Below are 15,257 nucleotides of genomic sequence, written 5' to 3'. Positions count from 1 at the left end.
AAATTTGCTGAGGACTATTTTTAGCAGCGGATTAATACCCATTTTTTCAGAAATGGGTGTAGTACCCCATAGGGATACTTTGGAGTAGGGCTGGGAGATAATCTAATCTAATATGATAATTTATTGTTTTTCAATGGAATTATAGCGGAATGAGATATCAGGATACACAATTACATCATCTTAACTGATGATAATAAGAAGCACGTATACTTACTCAAATTTCTCAGAAAATAGGATTATTCTGTACTAAAGTTGAAGTTTTTAAGTTGAATAAATGAGCAAATACTCCTACTTTTTATTCGCCAACTATTTAATTCACACAAGAGTTAACAGAACCATGACGTTTTATTAAAATATATTTATTCATTGAATTACCAGAACACATGCTATTTCATGATATGTATCATTATCGAGATATGGAATGACCGAAGATTTTGGTTATATCGCCCAGCTCTGCTACTTCATTTAAAAAAATAGCAGTCATGCATTATTCCTAAAATAATTATAAATTCAATGAAAAAATCTAAATGTAAGTTCAATAAACCCCATTTTATATTCAATATTGATATTTTCAATGCCATCGTTAGCTGCCGTAAACTGTCAATGGCTCCAACAAACGCAATCAAGTTCACGATTACATTTCATTTGTATTTTTTTAAACATTTTTTCAATTTAAGTAAATGGCAGAGAGGAATAGACTATATTGACAAATGCTTGTTAGGATCATAGTTGGTTTTAGCATTTTCATTGGATTTGTTAACAATTTAGAAAATAAAACATAGAATATCACCAGCTTTATCCTTTTACAGGAGCACACACAGGTCGGCTGTAAGGTGGCAATATGAGATATTACCCGATCCAACCAGCTGAATGACAGCAGCATGACCGGTACACTGTTATCTGTGCAACTACACCGCACCGCACCAAGATAATTCCGAGGTGTGTTTTCATGCTCTTACACATTCTCACAAGCTTAGATGGAGAGACAAAAAAAGTGACGAGCTGCCGGAAAATCACACATCTAGAGTCAATTTGAATCTGACAGTTGGAGAGAGTTGTTTTACCGCTCATGAGGTTAGCGTGTAGAAAAAGGCCCGCTGAAACAAACGGTGGGTGTCAGTTGAGTGAACTGTGTTGCCAAGGAAACAGCTTCAACCCAGAGGACGCTTTTTAGACATCTGCTTGGTCTTTGTGCTGTCAGAACTTTTCATATTGTGTCCACTTTGCCAAAATAACAATGATGAGAAACTTTAAAAGCAAAAGGGCATCTTGTGTTGTGATTTGTTTGTTTTTATCTGATACAAAACAAATATCTACAGATTTTAAGCTTGATACATTTCCCAAACAGATGGTTTAAGTTAACTTAAAGCTATACTCACTATTTGTATACATACAATGGATCAAATGACTTAAATCGCTCATAGTGTTGAGCCCCCAGAGAATTATCACCCGACTTTTCAATTTCCCTTTAGCTCAATAGAGCTTTCTCCCAAAGAAAAAGTCAACTAAGTCAAGCTGCTATGGATGAAATAAAACAAAAAACTCTATTTCGTCTCTATCCAAACAGTGCAGGGTAGAGGCAGCAGCAGAAATTAGTTGTATATTTTCTGGTTAGCCTCAAAAAAGGACACCTGTTGCTGTTCATGGATGATTGTACAAAGTGAACGTTCAGTGACATTCAACATGCAGACGAGAGCATCTCGTCATCACTGATTGTTTCTCAGTTTATCACTCTGCTGAGATTCAGAGTGAATTCACGGAAAAAGCTGCTGACAGAACAATCTCACCTCAAGAGATCTGATGCAGATCATGCGACATGATCAAAAGCACCAGCACAGCTGCTGGACGGAGCTTGAGGAGAGATTTTTTTTGTCTTCATTTTCTTCATTCTTTATTATTTTTTTGTCAACCACGGTAAAAACAAAAGAAAGTTGAACCTCGACTTTATAGCCAACACGGTTGAGAAGACAAAATAATATTTTCGTGATAACTGGGCAAACTGAAAGCTCCAGAACAGCCACTAAATGGACCTTGTTTTGGACCCTATTGTCCACGCGTTTGGTGTTAGCATTGGTTTGAATTCATCTGAACTGACATTCAAAGATGAACCCTTACATACTGTTCATATATAGTATAGTGTCTATACCACATTTTTAACTACAGATCTATTTAGAATGTCTAAATGTGGCATAAATAAGTGTATGATTAATCCTGAATAAATGTTTCAGAGAGCAGGGAGAGTGTAATTATTAAGTTTTACAACATTCGTTTTTGGAGAAAAACATCTACTATTACACATTATCATGTCCTGTTTTACATAAGCCATGAAAACATAAAAGCCATAATGACTTAAATGTATTTTATTGAATTTGAAAATGGCATGAACATTCTGGAACTGTATGAATTTATAATATAAGCATGTAATCACTGTCAAATCACCATCAACCTCCTCATCTTGGAAGAACAGATCAACGGCCTGTTGAACATCTTGCTGCCATGTCAGTCACTGAAATGGCAGCTCAGGTACCTTTATAATGTGATGACGCCCCCCAACCCAAATTGATTAAAATGTGTTACTTTGTCGAATATGTTATTACATTGCAGGTGCAGATCTTTTGCCTCTGACCTGTGGATGACTTCTGTTCCCTTTGTGCACCATATATGATCACTCCTGTGCTGTTTTACTGTTTCACTGTTTCGAGGCTTCCCCCATGCCCCTTCAAAGACCAGCAGGTGTCTGTCTCTGCAGCCTGTGCAGTTTCACAGTTTCAAGATTCCCTAAAACCACCATTCTCCTTGATTTGACCCACACTGGTAGAAAACAGATACGGGTCAAATTTGACCCGAAACAGCCTCAGTGTTCAAAAACTTGTAGCACCTGTACAAAAGTATAACATTTTAAAATATTTTCATTTTTGTGTATTTTGGATCACTTTAGGAAAAGTCATCAAATTTCAGGCTAAAATAATGACGTTTAGGGTATTTTTATGCTGCCATTTTGCTTTAGCTGGAGAAAAAACAACAACAAAACCCTCAAGGCCAATGAAAGGAAATGTGGACAGCGCTGCCGAGTGTAAGAAGCTTCCCATTGAACAGTTGGACAGTGTGCGCAGGACTCTTCAGCCAAATGATAATCCTCTCGCTCCTTCTCCCTCCTTTTGCAACTAGAGGTTTTTTTTGTCTCTCCATCCAAGTGGGTACTCTGGCTGGGGTATTTTTTTTTTCAGCACTATATCTTCCATCCAAATACTCCAACTTCTTCCATCCAAGTACTCCAACCGTCCCTTTTACTTCTGTACAAAGGCAGCTACTTCTTTGTGTCATGCTTGTTTTCCCCGTCTCGCTCGTGTTTTCTTCGATATTCTCCCCACGTCCCTCCCCTCCTCCTCCTCCTCCTCCCAGACTGCAATAATGTGCCTAAGTGCAGCTGAATGCTCTTCAATACCACTTGCCATTTCTCTGACCCTCGGCTGGTTGCAGGTCAGATACGCCTGTGACGGGCGGAAAGTCCTCTTTTTTCCTACTAATTCACCATCCAGTCTCACGTTCTGTATTAACACATCGAACAAACCTTGAGACTCAACTGATTACGGATGGGGATCAAGCCATCACCTTGGTTTATGGTCTCAATAAAGAGTATTGGGTACCTAATGACCTTTACCAAAGATACGAAAGATAAAGAGATGTGTGTGCAACAAGCGCACATGTTCCTGTGATGAATTTGAATAACAAGCTGTGCACATCTGAGGCAGGAAATCATTTCCGAATGTAAGGAAACCATTAAAGTTAATTGCACACGCTGCACGTTTTTGTTGTTCTCTGCTTATAATGTCTTGCGGGTCTGTATGATAAATGAAAAAAGCTATAACCTTCTTAAAAAAGCAAACATCCAATGGCGCATTTTCCGTCACACCTTGCACCAGTTCAGTACTATTTAACAAAACTGTTGCACCGCCAATTACAAATGCCACAAACGCCTTAATTAAAGGAGTTGAGTGTATTATTGTCGCTTCTACAGAATATGATGTACAGTCCAGCAACACTGTGGCGCTAAAACACATGTTCCGCCACACACTCAAGAGCACGGGCCATTCAAATATTATTCACATCAGAAGGAACAATGTTGACCATATCATGAAAACGACACAATAGAAAAATAAACACAGTATACTGCAGATGTAAAAACACAAAAGCAGTTTACTTACCAAAGCTTTGTCAAGAACCACATGCAGTCTTGCATTTTCTGCTTTAGCATCAAACTCTCTCTGTGAGAAGCCATAGTTGCTTCAGCTCCAACATTTTGGATGTTAACTTTCTCTCGTGAGGAGTTCCTGGGTTTAACTCTCTCAGTGGTATAGGCTCTATTATTGCTACTCGGTCTATTTCTATTTTTGCATAAATATCACCTATAACTCTAACCTCTCCCTTTCAACATCATCAGTTTGTGATTTTAATTGTTCGTTCAACTTAGTCAGTTCTAATTGCAGAGACTCAATTTGTTCAGTGAGTTGACCACCCTGTGATTCCTCACTCTGCACGGACATCGTACATTTCAGATATAACACTGTAACAGTAAGTAACTGCTAACATGCATATAACCTTTACCACCATGTAATTGTGAGCAACCTCAGTGCTTATGTTTTGTAAGTCTGAGTAGGTTTCTCAAATGAACCACTTAATATGCTCATTACAAAGTGCATTTGAACTCTCAGATCAGAACATTAAACCATTCATAACAATGCTAGTACAATACTAGTACAGCAAGAACAACAATTGGGCTATAATAGATGAACACACTGTCATAAGTAAACCAATAACCACAATGTCGTCTCTCTTTCAACTTAACAAATGTCCATACAGTTGTGGTGTAACAGAGCTGCAGGTTTATGGAGCTAAATCCAGGTCAAAAGTTTTGTTCTATTCAAAATAAAAATAAGAGAATGAAAAGTTTTTTTGGGTTGAATATCATTTTGATTCAGTTCTGGAATTTTTTTACTTTTTATTTTTCATTTTTCACTTTCATATATATTTTGATATTTGAGTTCTTATATTTTTCAGTTTCAGATTTTATATTTTCAGATTCAAATTTTTTATTTATAATTTATTATTTATTATGAATAGATTGCTGTATTTTTCAATGTTCAAGACCACAACTTGAACTTTCAGGTTCACATTTGTTTTCTTCAAACGAACAAAACTTTTGACCTGAATTTAGCTCCATAAAGGTTGCGCTGGCGAATGCTGCCCTCTGCTGATGAAGTCACGGTACTCTCAACCCGCCGATATGTCTCTCTGTCAGTTACACGCTGCCCCGGTTGGTCGTGCTTCCACCTCTCTGGACACGCGCTGATCCTCTTAACCGTCGGCCACATTGGCGGTACGTTGTAGCTACACTGGTCCAGCAACAATGGTGACACTTCGTAGCCTACTGATGTCTTTGATGAACTTTATTTGCTGCGTTCTCTCTCGCTGCACCTCAGACACCGTGAAAACTACAAACAAAACATGAACATTTTTACATTTTTACATAAATTGTGAGCTCTTCCTGGAGCCTCTCAGGCACATGTCCGTTGCCAAACAGGCTAGCACATATTAGCACATTAATGACATAAACTACAACAACTCCTGCTGTTGCTTTACAAAGCACTGAATGGTTTAGGGCCAAAATACATCTCTGATCTGCTGCTACCTTATGAACCATCCCGACCCCTCAGGTCGTCTGGGACCGGTCTACTTTCTGTTCCCAGAGTCAGAACTAAACATGGAGAAGCAGCGTTCAGTTTTTATGCTCCACATATCTGGAACAAAGTCCCAGAAAGCTGCTGAGACCCTCAGCTCATTTAAATCAAGATTGAAGACCTTTCTGTTTTCTGCTGCCTTTAATTGAACCAAGTTCAATTAATATATTAATCAATTTCCTGCATTTCTGCATTTTACTACTGTATTTCATTTCTTACACTGTTTTTTAATGTTTTAATGAATGTTCTTAATTGTTTTTAAATGTCATTTTCTTTTCCCTTATGTTTTGATGATTTTAATGGTTTTATGTGAAGCACTTTGAATTACCTTGTTGTTGAAATGTGCTATACAAATAAACTTGCCTTGCCTTACAATCTCAAAAAATGCAACACATGTAAACGTAAATGCAGGTCAACAAGAATACACACAAATATATGTACAAATGAACACTTTACCGTGTGCACCTCTTGGACCACGTGCAGAATCAGTTTAACCTGGGGTCGTTCACTCCGCTCTGCTTCTGTGCCAGCAAACGACCCACAATGCCACGGTCATATGCCCACGCCAACTCTGGGTGTGGCCCGTTACTTTACGACATTACATAACGAACGACGATACCGTGAGGCACCACATACGGTACCATATAAACTCAATACATTTCTATTCAGGACCCCCAGGCCTCCTGTCCTTTGAAACGTCAAATTGTCTTGTTCCACTTCTCACTTGCTTGAAAGCCTGTTTTTCATTATCATAATGCAGCCATCCTATTTTTTCTCATTATCTTCAGAGCATATATTTCTGAAGTGGTTGTGAGTGCTCCCCTTAGTTTTTGCTGCCGCCTCTTTCATCACAAGGTTTTCTTTTGGACAATTTGTGTTTCAGGCGCTCAAAACGCTTTGATTTTCGAGTGTTGTGGCTGTTTTCCTTCCGCTAACAAAATCCCAACACTGCTAGGCGATCACCATATGATGGCAAATAAGTCTTTCAATCTTCATCTGTCATCAGCTGTATGGTGCTGGCATCAATCTAAACATGGACAATGGAATTATTTAAAAAAACAGCAATCCTGATTCGATAACCGAATTCTTTTTGATAATATTTAGATATCTACAGTTTCATGAAACAGCAAAAGAAGAATTTAGAAGCAATAACAAGTGTCTATGAAAAGTACAGTTGTTCGACTCAAATATTCTGCTTTTGCAGTTCAGTACCTTCTCGTGCTCCAGGGTCTTCAGGAACATTTCTCTGTCCCAGGAAGTCACTTAGATCACCCATCCTGTGAGCATGCATTGCAAGGAAAGTTATTGGAGGATATCACCAGACATACATCATACACAACAAGAGTCTAGGCTACAGATGAGCTATGATTTTAAGAGGGAAGTGGCATTGTCACTTTGCATTTGTACAGTTTTTTTTAAATCTGTGACGCCACTGTGTTCTGCAATGCACCATGGCTAATATTGATCTGAATTTCAAAGGCATTGAAACATACAGGTTTGATACTGTAAAGCTTATATGTAAGGCGAGTCACTAACTATTGTTTTGAGGTCTGAGGCAATCGCTCTAACTATGTATGTTATAATTTCTATTTTATATCTCATAATTATGACTTACCATATTTTGGTAACACTTTATAATAACTACACATGAAGCATTAGTTGAGTATAAACACTTAATTCATCATTTATAAAGCATTGTTCCTATTAACGCTCATTAGTATGCAATTCATAAATACAGTTATAAATGTTTTATTCTTCATTAATAAGCTCGTCTATTATGTGTTTCATGCTCGTGTTTTCATACTTTATAAATGATGGATTCCCCATTTGTAAATTAAGTATTATATATATATATATTACAAACCAATTATTAATGATTAATGAGATCATTTATAAAGTGTAGGTAACTTACATTCAGTTTTCATCTTTTTTTATTTTTTTACTGACGTAAATGCCTGTCCATAGCTTCTATAGGTCAGCATTTAATCGTTAAGACAAACAGAAACATAAGTGAGAGTTAGAGGTGGAGCATTTGTGCCGACAGCAGTGTCACAACTCTCAAAGGCACGGACGATGAGGGTCACCGGCGTGGTCATCGCTTCAGTTTACGGTGTGATTAGCGTTTTGGGGCTAATCGTTAACATCACGCTGATCAAGACGTTCTGGTCTGCCAGTTACATCCGCAATGTGCCCAGTGTCTTCATGTCCAGTCTCGCGCTCGGGAATGTTTTACTGCTGGTCACCTGGGCTCCAGCGGAAGCCAGCAGCTACCTGTCAGAGGAGTGGCTGTTCGGGAGAGTGGGCTGTAAAGTCATCCCCTTCATTCAGCTCACCTCCGTCGGGGTGTCTGTGTTCACTCTCACTGCTCTCGCTGCTGACAGGTAGGCTACGGGTTCTGTTCTAATCATGTTATTGACCTATAATCACTTTCAAATAGCCTATAGCAGCCTAATTAGCCAAACGTCCTGTTGTTTCTCACGTTATGAAGACAGTCACAGGCAATATGTACAATCTAAATGTTGTATTACCACAGTGTAAAGCAACAATGCAACTGTGTATTGATCAGGGGGAGTATTACGCACGAGAGAGCTGTGCGCGTCTGTTCAAGGCTGCTGACAAGTGCGCGCTTGATAGAGGCAATAGATTCATTGCTGTCAATTTCTAATTTCAAAAGTGTGTTGTTATAAAGAAGAATTGTGCCTGTTTAGGGGATATCAACGTGTTTTAAATGCTTGGCTGTGAGTGGAAAACTTGAATGGTGTAGTTGTGTAATGTTTTAAAAATGTGTTCCAGGATGCTTTAATATCACGGTTAGCATGTTTCTGTTCTTCCTCTCATTATTTCCCATCTTTGACCACTTGTTATGTTGTTAAAAGAAGATGTAAAGATGAAAAGAAAAATGTGAGAATACTGGTGAGCTGTATCCTGTGTATATAATAACGTTTAATTCAAATGAATTATGAATTAATTAAATAAATAAATTGTAATCCTGCCATCCTGCTTGCCAATAACAGCCGTAGACAACCTGTGGCATAAGGTGAAATTAAAAAGTAAAATCGCTTTATAACCTGTAAACTTGTCACAGACATAAACATCCATATATATATCTGTGATCTGGAAAATGTATCTTGGTCCCTCATTCACAGTTACAGGTAGGAAAAAAGTCATTAAAACAATCCCAAGAAATCTTGCAAATGAATTGAATGCTGCAACAACAGGAAGGTGGTCAACGAGGCTGCTGGTGATGCGACGGTTGATGGGTCTTCACTAATATGTCTCAGTTATGAAACATATGAAACTAGCAACACACCCGGTAACGTTACACCCGCTCCAAAATTTCACCACTCGTTGAATTCAGTGTGTTATATATATGTTATTGTGGAATGCATGATTGTGTCCCTAACCCCAGAACTGGCCTGCGTCATCACGTTTTTTAAGTTTTAAGTTTTCTTCAGTATTTAAGTAGTTCAGTGATGTATATCTGTACATCCATGGATACATTGGAAACATGAACTGCATATAACTTTTTTGGCATACTGTTGTAACCCCCCTGCAGCTGTCGCTTTAGAGACAGTGCAGAATAACAGAAAATAGGGGAATTATCAAATCTAATCTAGGTTTGATGAAGAGATTGGTTCAAAGGTCACTCGTCTGACTGCTGCACAGACAAGAAATATCCACCCCGAATTACACAACCAACAACAGGTTTAATTAGAACACAATATGATGATCCATTCTACAACAATTTCACATTTCCAAACATCAAAAAAGTGTCCAAGCATGTAATATGAAAATCAAAAACACCTCTGAGATCTCAGGAATAAATTAAATTGAAAAAATTATAAAAGAAAGAGCTCAGTTCTCAAATGTCCTACCGCCCCCCTGTGCACAAACAATGTCCAGCGAAATAGACTCCAAGTGAACTGTGATGTCCGATTGAGATGAAGACTCCTCTCAGGTGAAGGTAGACGGTAAGCTGAATGGAGATGGGGTGAGTGGTGGCAGGCAGGACGGTGGATGGACGACACCTCTGGTTCCAACGAAGAAGCTATACAAAAAAAACAGCCAGGATATCAAATGTTCAAAATTCTAAGAATCTCCAGGCGAAACTGCAGCTCTTCAATGACTCGTCGTTCCACATTCAATATGAAGTTGTTAACTTTATTCTATCGGAATCTAACTAATCTTCTTTTCTCCTCACAGCTCTAACCATACTCAAACAGACGGCGGAAAAAACAAAGATCCTCTATTAAGAGACGGATTATCACTTCTATCGATCTCTGTGCATGGAGTCACAAAGATCGTCTATTAAGGATAGATTGACTCTCCTAACACTTTTCTGTGTACAGAGGGAAAAAACACCTCACAGGGATAGTAACATAGTTCCAAAATATAACAATTAAGATCCAGATTAAATTATTATTCTGGTTACACTTTCAATTGTGCTAATTTGCCCGAATGTTCACAATTACAATCTTTTAAAAAACTGTCTCAAGTTGAAACCTACCGAATGAGTTACAATAAGCCGCTTTCTGTTTACATCCCCCAAAGCACATTGGGAATTATAGTCCCAAAACATGAACATGATTAACGCAGACGACCCAAGATAAGTGTCAGACTTAAAAAAAACGTTCTCAATAACAATAAGCCATTACCATTAACTTCCCCGTTGTTCAGCCAGAGAAATTTTAAAAGCTGACATTGTCATGTTGTGCAGTTCAGTTCCTGGAAACGTGTCTGAATCCAGGCTGCTCAGGTCAGATCTTAATCATGTTTTTTTAAGGTAATGATATCATTTGAGCACAGGTCTTACACATTATTCTTAAATTGAGTTCCAGACATTCAGAAAAACTTTTGGGTTGACCGATTGCTAAAAGAATTGTGTCACTGCTCTGATCAGCGTCGTATCAAAATGAACACCAACACGTTGTGCTAACACCTTTATCTATCTATCCAACTTGTATCTCCACATCCATCAGGTACAAGGCCATCGTGAAGCCCCTGGACATCCGAACATTAAGCACCACCACCTTTAGTGTCCTGCGAGCGGCACTCATCTGGCTCCTCTCCCTGGTCCTGGCTATCCCCGAGGCCGTCCTCTCTGACCTCCACACTATCAACGTCACCTCCACTAATGAGAGCTTCGTCACCTGCGCCCATGCAAGGGAACTGCACCCCAAGATCCACTCCATGGCCTCCTTCCTCATTTTCTACATCATTCCCCTGCTGGTTATATCTGTGTACTACACATTCATCGCCCGGAGCCTGATGAGGAGCGCCTCAAACCTGCAGGCCAGTGTTCAAACTATCATCCCGAGTGACGTAGCTCGATCTTTAATGTACTGAGGTCATGAGACCATTTTAACCGACTGAAACCTAACCATTATGTGTTGATTGTTTTATAAAACTTGGCATGGAATTCACTCTGGTTATCCCACAAATACCCAGAAATAATACCAATGGCGTAACCTCAGTGACCTTAATGGAAGATAGAGCCCTGGTCATTAGATGTTTGACTGAGTGCCATTTTACACTGCATGAATTAGCCTAGTGGATTTAACTTAACGAATGAAATGGTCTACAAACTAACAGCAGGGCAAGATCATTTCATTGGTCAACACCTGGGGAATTTTGACGGGGTTGTTGCACAAAAACTATTCAATCCAAGAGCAGACGTTTCATGAGCACACAGACGTGTGAGGAGAAGGGTCGAAGCTGGAGCCAAAATCTGAAATCTCTCATACATCTGAGTGCAGCACACAGTTTTAGCAGAATCTAAATTTTCGAATCAAAATCTGAAGTGAAATGAGTCATGCGCTCAAATTAAAAGCACATTCTTGAATAAAGATAATACAAAATTATAATTACAATGCATAAATAAGTGATGGTAAGTAACTATGTACATTAACTGAAATACTGTACAATTTTGAGGTACTTGAGTATTGAAATGTATCTTTCAGAACAGGCAATATATTTATAAATATGGTACAGATTAAGCAACCCAACGGTACATAAAGTATTTACTAACTTAACCTCCACCAGCTACAACATGAAAATGCAGCTTACACAGTAATACATCAGTAATGATAATAACAATTGATGAAGAAAACGTGTTCTTCTTGTACGAAAAAAAGAATAAAACTTGTTCAGGCCAAGTTGACCTGAGTTGCGTATACATTTTATTACAGTCCATAAATCAGAGAAGCCTTCAGTACAGATAGCACACATGGGTACAGTCTCCACCAAAAACTTTAAAGAAAACCCTTAATAGGTCCCTATTTTATCCCATACCCTTGTATAATATATTATATGAGATATCATCTGAATAGACCCAGTGTGTCTCTACTCACCAGATAGAACCAGTCTGTACACATGTGATCCAAGGTTCTGCTATTCATGACCTCATATTTAATACTTACATCATCAATATCTCGACTATGATACGTTATTCTTTCTATCACACAAATAATCCAATATATAAAAAACTGATACTGAAAGAGGCAATTCTGCTTCACACTGAGCCCTTTTACATTTGAGTAGATTGAGTACAAAGTACATTTTGCTGTTGATACTTTTACTTAAGTAGAATTTTGAATGCAGGACTACGTAAAAAGATCTAAACACCTCCTCCACCTATATGGCAAAAATACACTTAAATGTTAAAACACTAATGTCTGTCATATGTCAGCATTGTTCTTTGGTTTTGACAGGGTTTTTTCTACACCCAACAGGTCAAATCAAGAAAGCGCTTAGCCAGGACAGTGCTGGTGTTTGTTGGTCTCTTTGCAGTGTGCTGGCTTCCCTGTCACGTCATCTACTTATACCACTCCTATCACTACCCCCAGGTAGGCTGCACAAAAAAAAACACGTTTATTCTATGTGTTTCTATCCACTCGATGTGTAACACACAGTTATTATCTGTATCTGTTTATTTCACAAAAAGATTTGTATTTGTGTCTTTATTCTGATCTCTGTCTACTGGATCATCGTCTTTACCATTTATTTTACTGCCATTTAAGTTTCACATAAGTTTAACTTGTAATTTGTAATATACTATTTTAACCATGTACTAAAATGAATGTATCATATTTTAGCTCCTAAAAATCCCAAAGCTACTGACAAAACAGGCGATACTAGCTCATTTAGACAAATGTTACTGCACAAATTCTGATTCTGGTTGTATTTGTCCAGAGCACATTCATATCCAAAGGATCTATTTACATTTGGTTACATCCCTTGTTTATGCACACCTCTATGTCTCTTCATCATTCAAACCAATGTTTCCCAACCCTCCACCCTACCTCTCTACGACCAGGTGGACACTTCCATGGTTCACTTTGTGTGCAGCGTCGTCGCTCATATCCTGGCCTCCACCAACGCCTGCCTCAACCCATTTGCCCTTTACCTCCTGAGCGACACCTTCCAGAAGCAGTTCAATCAGCAGCTGTGCTGCTGCTATCATATGACCGTCGGACGCTCCTCAGAGAGCCCCACTCATTTTAACATGCATGTGACATATGACTGCAACCCACGTCACTCCGGCCTGAGCATGATCAACCTTAGACAGGTCTATCCGGAGGATTGAATGTGAGGGACGTGCGTTTGTGTGTTTTTTCTTCTTTGCTTTTGAGTCAGTGACCCCATTACTATTTTTACTGTATGTTGTAAGTAGTAGTAATGTGTCATGAAGAGCTCAGTTTGCTGCAGCAGTTGAGGAATCGCTCTTTTTCGCTCATCTCCAGCATGACACTTTTCAGCACATGCTGTGTGCTTGTTCTGGAAGCATACAGGTAAGTCAGCATCGTTGGCAGTGAAAGCAAATGAATACGTCCACGCAGAGTCAAACTCTCTATTTTCTTCCGTGACTTTTCTTTTTTTGGATTTATCCATTGATAGTTTACTGAGGGCGTGGTTCTGAAAATCATGATTAGCCGTTCGCGTTCACGGGGGGGAAAATGTGTGGGAACTTTTCTGGGAACAGGCCCAGAAAAGTTATTAATCTCGATCTAGTTTATTGTTTACCAGATGTCTGAGTTCAATATACAGGTTCACTGTTTCAAACACATCTTCTGTTAATTTCAGATTATACTCTGACATTAGCTCCACACAGATATGGAACACATCTTCATCGCATGGGAATTCCTTGAACACACACTCTTCAAGGCAAACATGAACCTTCTCCAGGTCCACGTGGTGCAAACAATCTCTGTACAGTTGAGGGACTGCATCCAATATGGAGGGACGTCTATGAGGTGATCGTCCATGAGGTGACGGCCCACCACTGCTGTAAGAGCTATTTTGTCATTGTTTTGTTTTGTACAACCTCCCACCACTTGAGGGCGTAGTGCCGCTGTCAATTAGGCCACAGGTTAATATAATCAGGAGGGTCATGAAGGGTAATGAATGTAAATGTTCAGATGTCTTGATGTTGAGGAAATGGATTATGACAGAGAACGTGGTTGTCCTTTGTTTATGTGAGAAATAAAATGCCTGTTGGAAACTGGACTTCGTTATTTAGGGCACGCATCGAAACAAGCAATAAGCAACCGTGGTGGCCTTTTTTTGATAAGCAACGGGGTCCCTACACATACATAAAACTCAGCAATCATCATTGCATATCAGTATATAACAAAAATGCCATGACAGAGACAGGTGTGCCTTTTCCAAGGAATATAATAGCAGATGCTACCATAGGTACTTTAGAAGAGCACTGTGTACCCCAGCCCAAATATTGTTGTAGGGCCTGCTCTTTCTATGGGCTTCCCCTACCCTATGGGCCCCAATGTGACTACATTCCCTGCACAGGCTATATTTACAAAAACGGTTTGTTTTATTCTGGATTTGTCTCCTGGTTGTATGGTGGGATGGCACAATACAGTAATATTAATACCTGTAAAATGTAATTTGCTGCTGTGCAACATATGTTGCAATAATATTTCACAGCTATCAAAATGTCTTTGATGAACCGAAAAATGAAAAAAGTATTTTACATCATTATGTCATGCCATTTATTACACAATTTTCTGCACAGAACATAGGCAATGACTGTCTTACACATGGTAATTTGTGGCTCTTAAGAATAATTTTGTGCAATCACCTGTATGTGTATGTGTACATTATCTATATTGTTTGGAGAAAGCAAAACTGGATCAATGACTTGTCAAAGAAGTTGTCTGAGAAGTAGCCATCGTCTCTCAGTTTGTCAAATAGGTCCATCTAAAACTGGACACACTCATGATCAGCCACCATCGCTCAATCCGCTGGTTTCCAGTGCTTGGACCAAAGGTTACACATGGTTAGTTTGGACCACATCTGTGGTAAACACGCCGTCTCAGTCTGCTTCTTGACCTCAGATCAACACCTTCACCGTCCAATAACTGCAGTAATATTCAAACAGTTTCTCTGTCAGGCACAATTCAGTGTAACCAACACTTTTGGTGCATCCATCTGTAACCATGACACTGACCAGATGTTTCCAGTTGCTGTTCAATGAAGGTTGCCACTTCAGCCATATCGGTT

General features: G+C 39.0%; 1 protein-coding gene across 1 annotated transcript; it reads left to right on the top strand.

The window, feature by feature from the left end:
- Window positions 1-7,811: 7,811 nt before the first annotated feature.
- On the top strand, window positions 7,812-13,323 carry LOC306793841 (gastrin-releasing peptide receptor-like; the record flags this gene model as incomplete). The annotated part of the gene is made up of 4 exons (XM_079291630.1): window positions 7,812-8,119; window positions 10,718-11,060; window positions 12,470-12,583; window positions 13,054-13,323. 4 exons carry the CDS (start codon window positions 7,812-7,814, stop codon window positions 13,321-13,323), a joined length of 1,035 nt encoding a protein of 344 aa, XP_079147756.1.
- Window positions 13,324-15,257: the final 1,934 nt, after the last annotated feature.

The sequence above is a fragment of the Melanostigma gelatinosum genome (genome assembly GCF_949748355.1).
Source record: "Melanostigma gelatinosum genome assembly, chromosome: 2".
NCBI lineage: Eukaryota > Metazoa > Chordata > Actinopteri > Perciformes > Zoarcidae > Melanostigma > Melanostigma gelatinosum.
Note: the sequence above shows the minus strand (reverse complement) of the source record. Positions and strands in the feature narration are given on the sequence as shown.